A 7,181-nucleotide genomic window follows, 5' to 3' on the forward strand; every position below is an offset into this window, starting at 1 on the left:
AAGTTCGCCATTACTTTCGTTATTCTTTTTTCATTTTTGTCGTCGCAAAAGTATCCATTAATCGTTTAAAAAGAAGCTTCGTACAACATTTAAAGACAAATTATTATCTTTGAAATCATTATGAACTTCGTTTCTTTATTAACTTCGAGCTTTATTATTTACGAGAATAATGATATTGTCGTTTAAATCGTATATTAATAAATTCGATTTGATTTAACCTAGAATTTTACTATATACGCTTTACTCTACGCTATTTTTAATATAAGATACTCGTAAAATGTAAGATAGAGCGATAAAGACAAAGAAAGAGAGAAAGAGAAAACGAGAGAGAGAGAGAGAGAGAGAAGTTAGACAGATTTTATTGTTACTATAAAAATAGATAGTAATAGAAATTAGAGAAAGAAATATAGAGATAGATAGATAGATAAAGAGATAGATAGATAGATAGATAGATAGATAGATAGAGAGAGAGAGAGAGAGAGAGAGAGAGAGAGAGAAGGTTAGATTTTATTATTGCTCAGGATCTACGGATATATCCTAACCTTGATTTTATAGCTCGAGCACTAGGATATCCTTATAGTAAAAGCTCTTTACTATTGCATGGATTTACGGATATTTTAGGGTCTTAAATATAGTACTCGAATACTCAAATATCCGGGTAGTAAAAGAGTCCCTAGTTCGAATTGATGAGAAGAAAGTAAGAGAAAGGAGAAATAGAAGAGGGATGATGTTTTCTGTAACGAGAGATGAAAAGGAAGTAGAGCCTAGCTAGATACCGGCCGTCGCCATTGTTTCACTTTTTGCGTCTTTTTTCTTTTTTTACTTTTTTTCTTTTTTTATTTAAGGTACGACATCTCCTCGTTCCTTACTCAGGCGATCCTCGGTGGAGCTATAAAGGGTGGTTTTCGTCGAGTACACTAAGGGGTGGTAAGGAGGGACTTCTATTCGACAAAAGAAAAGCAAGAAAAGCTACGATCGTCCCAATTTCACTTCTTGCGCCTCTCTTCCTCCCCCTCCCTTAGCCCTTGCCACGAGCTTATCATCCTTTCTCTCTCTCTCTCTCTCTCTCTTTCTTTCTTTCTTTCTTTCTTTCTTTCCAACAGCCGATATATAACCACCTTCTCCTAATCTTTTTCTCCTTCTCCTTCTTTTTCTTTTTCTTATTTTGCTCAGTAGGTCAGCTCGTATATTATATTTCAGCCGCTCGACTAAGAGTTTCAAGGTTTAAATGCATTTAATATATAAATATATCTATGTATGTACGTATGCATTTATGTTTGTGTCTGTGTATGTGTGTATGCGTTAATTAACGTTCTGCGTGCATAGCTCCTCGAGATATTCGTGGTATTCAGTGAGTCTTAACCATGCATATATATGTGTATATGCGTGTACACGCTCGCTTATATGCGACATATGTACATATGCGTGTATTGTATAAGAGTATATATATGTATAGAAGATTGATTATAAATTAAGAGATAATTAAAAAGAGAGAAAAATTAAAAAGCATTAAACTTTCGATTTAAGCAGAACTGTTGAGTTTTTTTTTTTTATATTTCGTATTACTAAAACATTCTACTTGATCATTTTTCGATTCGATCTATATATTTTTATTATTTTTAATAAATGAGATATTCAGTTGACTGTTAACTTTGTAATCAACCAGTATACATACGTATATGCATACACGTTATATATATGTATGTTACAAGTGCATATATGACGTATATATATGTTACGTATTTACGTTGGGCAAACACAAATCTCGATTAGTATGCTTTGCTACGCGAAATATATACTAAATAGCGAAAATATATCACTAAATAACATAATCTGCTTTGTTTTTCGTAATTGCAAGCGTGAACTATTCCTTTTTTTTCTTGTCTTTTTTCTTTTTTCTCTCTCCTTCCCTTTTTTTACTTTTTTAATTTTGAGTAAAAAAGTTTAGTTCCCACATAATTGGTGTTTGTTCGGAGGGGATGCAAGCGTACATGTGTCTAGTGAAATATTAAATTTCTCTTGAAAATAGACGAAAGATATCTCGACTAATGAATTTATGGATGTTGGTATATAAATAAGTACGTGTAAATGAGAAACGGTAAAGCATCATTTTGTGCTCCATTATTTCGTTCTCCAACGTTTCTCCGTGTTTCATTAAAATATATTAAATAATGTTAACAAAGCTATAACGCGAGCGTTTTACTTCGATATTCCTATTTTATTAAAATCGAATTATTAATTCGTATTTGTCCGAAGAAATAATAATTAATTTCATTTGATTATCTAACACGAATGTTTTCGAATATTAAATATAGATAATACATTATAACTTTATTATATATATATAAAACTATATATAATAAAATTATTATTATATTTATACTATATATTTATATTAAATATATATTAAATATACATTATATATTTTCTTTTACCGAAAATTTTGATTAATATTTATTAAGCAAACCATTTACAAATATAGTCGATATTGACTAAAGATATCCAGCTTCACGGCTCGCGGAAGATAAGAGGAATCACCAGATTAGAGACATTAATCGATCAACGAGGTGAAAGGGACCGAAACAGACTGGATAAGCTGCTCTTAATTGTTCAGGGAGCATCCTGATCGTGATTATAGAGTAACACGGGGATTATACACGAGTAATGGCGATTACGATACCGTTATATGCTACAATAAGACCAGGCGATGGTGTTAGTTGCGTTAAATCTCAGCCTCGCTTAACACACTAATTAACCTCAAAATTCTGCATCGATTGGCCCGGCCTATTGTTCGAATTCGGAAAAAGAAAAAGAAAAAAGAATATAACAAATAAATCGTATCATCAGTTTTTAATTAGCATTTCGAACGACTCGAATTTATCAAATTGATAATAATTATATAATATATTGATGTATATAATACATCAATTTTCCGTGATATTATAACGAAATATCGACATTTTTGGAAAAGTTTTATTATTATTATTATTATTATTATTATTATTATTATTATTATTATTATTATTATTATGATTTAATTAATGCCACATTATATATACATATATATATTTTATTTATATGTATTATAATATATAATTTATCATATTGATAATGATATTATGCAATTTAAATGGTAGATATTACTGAACGGTATTATTCAAGAAATAAAAAAGAGTAAAAAACGTATCATGAAACATTATTTATACGAACGATTCGAGAGAGAACTTTTGATTCTTTCGTTCATCGGAAAACTGTACATTGTTGCATATTACTATGTAAGTAGTTTCTTTATGAGGTATGTGTTAAAGAAAAATCTGGATCGAGATGAAACCGAAGAAAATATTTTCTTTGTGTTGCATAATACATGTCCGATAGGTATAACGTGTCTTTTCTTGGCGTTAGATTTTCATTCAGATGAAAACCGTAAAATAAAATCGTCCTTCTTTTCAAGAATCATGAATTCGATTTTACATTATGTAAATGATAGAATAAATTTCATCTAATATGAAATAAGATATAAATATCTATTTCTTTTTAAATATATATATATATATATTATCTAAATATTGAAGTATCTTTTCGTTTGATAATTTAACGATACTTTAAAAATTTGATCTGTTTTTTTTTTTTTTTTTTTTATTATATAAGAAAATATATAATTAATCTGTCAAAGTAATAAATGTAATTACGTTAATCTTTTACGACCGAGTTTTTATATAAGAAAACACAGAATTAATCTGTCGAAGTAATAAATATAATTACTTTAATCTTATATGACCCAATTTTTTGTTATGTCTAATAAGTTATATAATATGAAAATTATAATAAAAATTATAGTATACTGTAAAATGTAAATGTATACACACATACACATACACAAGTTTAATTATGCTAGTATAAATAATATTATAATTTTATATTTTTCTTATTTATTTTTTTATATTCATATTTGTGTAATAGTATTATTATATCACTAGTATAATATAGTATAATATAATTATATTATTAATATGGTATAGTACAACACAATTATACTATCGATATAGTAAAATATAATCATTTTATATATATATCATACTAATATAGAAAATCTTTTCTCCGTTATGCTTTTCGTTTCGGAATATATTTCAAGCTTACATTGTCATATCTCGAAACATATTAGTAACTTCTCGAGATTTTTTGTTTATTTTCTTATACCGGAAAAACTGAGAATTCTAAAACGAAAATATCCTTCTGTCGAATAAATAAAATTTTTGATTATCGATAAAGTACAAATATAAAGCCAAGAAAAAATGATCTCCGTATATTTTTCTTTTCTCCGAGGATAATAGAGATATTCAGAATAAAATGTCCGAACACATTTCATCTAAATAAATTTTTCTTTTTCTTTTTTTGTGAACAGAAGGAAATATTTCGAACAGAAATTGTCTAATCTTTTAGATAAAATATAACAAACTTCAAAAATCATTCCAAAACCAATCGTTTGAGATTAATAATATTTTTTATTTTTTTAATATACTTTCAGTATCTTGTAAAAAAAAAGTCATTTTCATCTACGAAAGATGATACGATCAATGCTATTAATCAACATTTAAAAATTATTTAAAAACAAATCACTTATTTTCAATGATTTTCACGTTTGAGTATTAAAATTTATTAGTTTTAATAAAGAAGTTTTGTTTTATATATATATATATATATATATATATATATATATATATATAAATTATTACTATAAAGCGTGTTCAAAAATTCTATTAAAATTCTATTACATTTTTCTTTGTTCTCGTTACACATAAGATAATCGATCTATTTCAAGCTTCCAACCATCAAATATTGTTTACATTCGAGGAATCCAGATCTCCGAGAATTTAGGTTATATTCCACGAATTTTGAATTCCATTCGATTGGTAATACGCAAAAGCAAAACAATGATGAATCGTCCTTCTGAATGGCCTACGAAACTACTCTTTAGATATCAGGTATGTGTACATATATACATACACACATATTATAGGCCAGGCCAGTACTTCGACCTTACAAAACAGTTCGTATCGTACGTATCAAGATGGCAGACGTGTTTCCTGCGTACTCTCCAAAGGAATTATTCAATCAAGAATACAAATCAGAATCTTTAAGTATAATATCTACATATATAATATAAATATAATATATACACGTATATACGTTTATCCGCATAAAATATATCGGATTATTAATTCGCATACTAATATAAGCATCAAGTTAGTAATATAACCTACAAACGTTAACAACGTTTTTAGTAAATTTATATACGTATTCATGATTTCGAACGTTCGTAATGGTAATTAAGTTATATGTATATATTCTATAATATATTAATGATAATGTATAATGTGTGTGTGTGTATGTGTTTGCATAAATGTATATATAAGAATTATATGTATCATTATCGACAAATCAAGTATCTACTGTTTTGTTTTGTTAGGAATATATCATTATCTTAGTTATAGTTGATCTAATATTTTCAAGTTCAGAAATTATAGAAGGAAGATGAAATAAAGATTATTATTTATCTCTGCTATCTTTAGTAAATAAGGCTGTATATATACTTCATCTTCCTCTAACCTAATTTTCTCAACTAAAAAACTTTGTGAACCAGATCTTGAACTTGGCAAAGTACCGGTGATTTAGATTGCCCCATTGCTAACAAATCTAATTTTGGATTTAACTACAATCTCTTCCAAGGGACTCTGAATAGTAGACGAACTTTTAGAGCCATGAGCGACTTCTTTTGCCAATTTTATCGACGCCTCGCGTACTTTGTAATATAATATAAGCTTACTTTGTTCATTAAATTAATCATCTTATTACTGAGAGCCGTAAAATTAGTCTTTAGGTTTTTATAACTTTTCCACACGGATCTAAAAGGAGACTACACATCACTTCAAAGCTTTTAGGTAAGGATTGACCATTACTGGATTAAGATGAAGATATCCAGCAATATATTATGGCACATCATGTATTTCATATTTTCTCATCATAGAGAAGAATTTGGCTATTGCAGGCGAGAAACTTTTAGATGTAATATAATCTAAGTAAGAGATTTATAACCTAACCTGTCTTAGATAATTTACAGCGTCTGGATATTTCGGGATATGAGAAAGACGAACTAAGAACTTATTGGTTATGTTTTCCTTTAGAATTGAACTTTATGAGAATTTGTTAATATAAATGGGGAAGTCTCTTAATTATCTTTTCTAATTTCATAGATTAAGATGATAGATTCAATAATATATAAGCATTAAATTATGCCACATCAATAGTAGCTATTAGAATTTCAATTTTGGAAAGATCAGATTCTAATAATATATTTCTCGGGATGTAATTTTTAAGTACTTCAGCAAAAACTGTCATAATATTACTTGGAACAACCGATTTTCAGCTATAGTACGTATTATCATTAGATCAGAATATCATTTCTTTTTAGGAAGAGACTGATATTTATGAAATAATTGATGGAAGCATTTTATAGAATTCGTGATTGATTTGAAAGTAGAAGAACAACGATTAAATCAAGTAAAGTAATATAGTAGTAACAATAATAATACGACGTGATGAAAGATGTCCATCCGAATATATTATTATCTTTTTAATGATATATATTTAATTCCTTTAAAAAGTATATATATATATAGTTTTTCTTTATTTTTGAATGTAAAAATTAAATTTTCTTAATTTAACATATAATGTTCAACAATTGATTAATAATTTTTGTGTTAATTTTTAATCTCCTTTGAGTTTAAAATGTTTGTCAGATATTTCGATTATACGTTTAACGAGAATCGTACGATGAAGAATATGCAGGAGTGCGTATAAAACCGTAAGAAAAGTTCACGACTGCAGAGCAAAGGTTAGGATAATTCTCCTTGGCTTCTAATCGTACGCTCGACATCGTCGATCGTCCGATTGATTCAATAACGAGGAACGTGTCTTATGATTTTATATTTTATAAATTACACGATTATATAAAAAGAAAAAAGTAAAATAAAATAAAAATACAATAAGGGACTCACCGTGTACGCGATAGTGTTGTTTGGTTGAGAAATGCGACCATGTCTTTTTTCTTGTGTCGTAGAACCATCTTTGCTCTCATTATCGGAATCTGAAATATACATAAAAAAATTAAATTATTATTATTA

At 27.7% G+C, this 7,181-nt stretch overlaps 1 protein-coding gene across 14 annotated transcripts in view; it reads right to left on the reverse strand.

The window, feature by feature from the left end:
* The window catches only part of LOC122630527 (TLD domain-containing protein 2), a 198,376-nt gene that overhangs the window by 44,396 nt on the left and 146,799 nt on the right, over window positions 1-7,181 (reverse strand). For all 14 annotated transcript variants that reach the window (XM_043815109.1, XM_043815107.1, XM_043815106.1 and 11 more), the window contains one exon: window positions 7,056-7,144. In XM_043815109.1, coding sequence (XP_043671044.1) covers window positions 7,056-7,144 — 89 coding nt within the window. The remainder of the gene's footprint in view (window positions 1-7,055; window positions 7,145-7,181) is intronic.

Source organism: Vespula pensylvanica, chromosome 7 (genome assembly GCF_014466175.1).
Source record: "Vespula pensylvanica isolate Volc-1 chromosome 7, ASM1446617v1, whole genome shotgun sequence".
NCBI lineage: Eukaryota > Metazoa > Arthropoda > Insecta > Hymenoptera > Vespidae > Vespula > Vespula pensylvanica.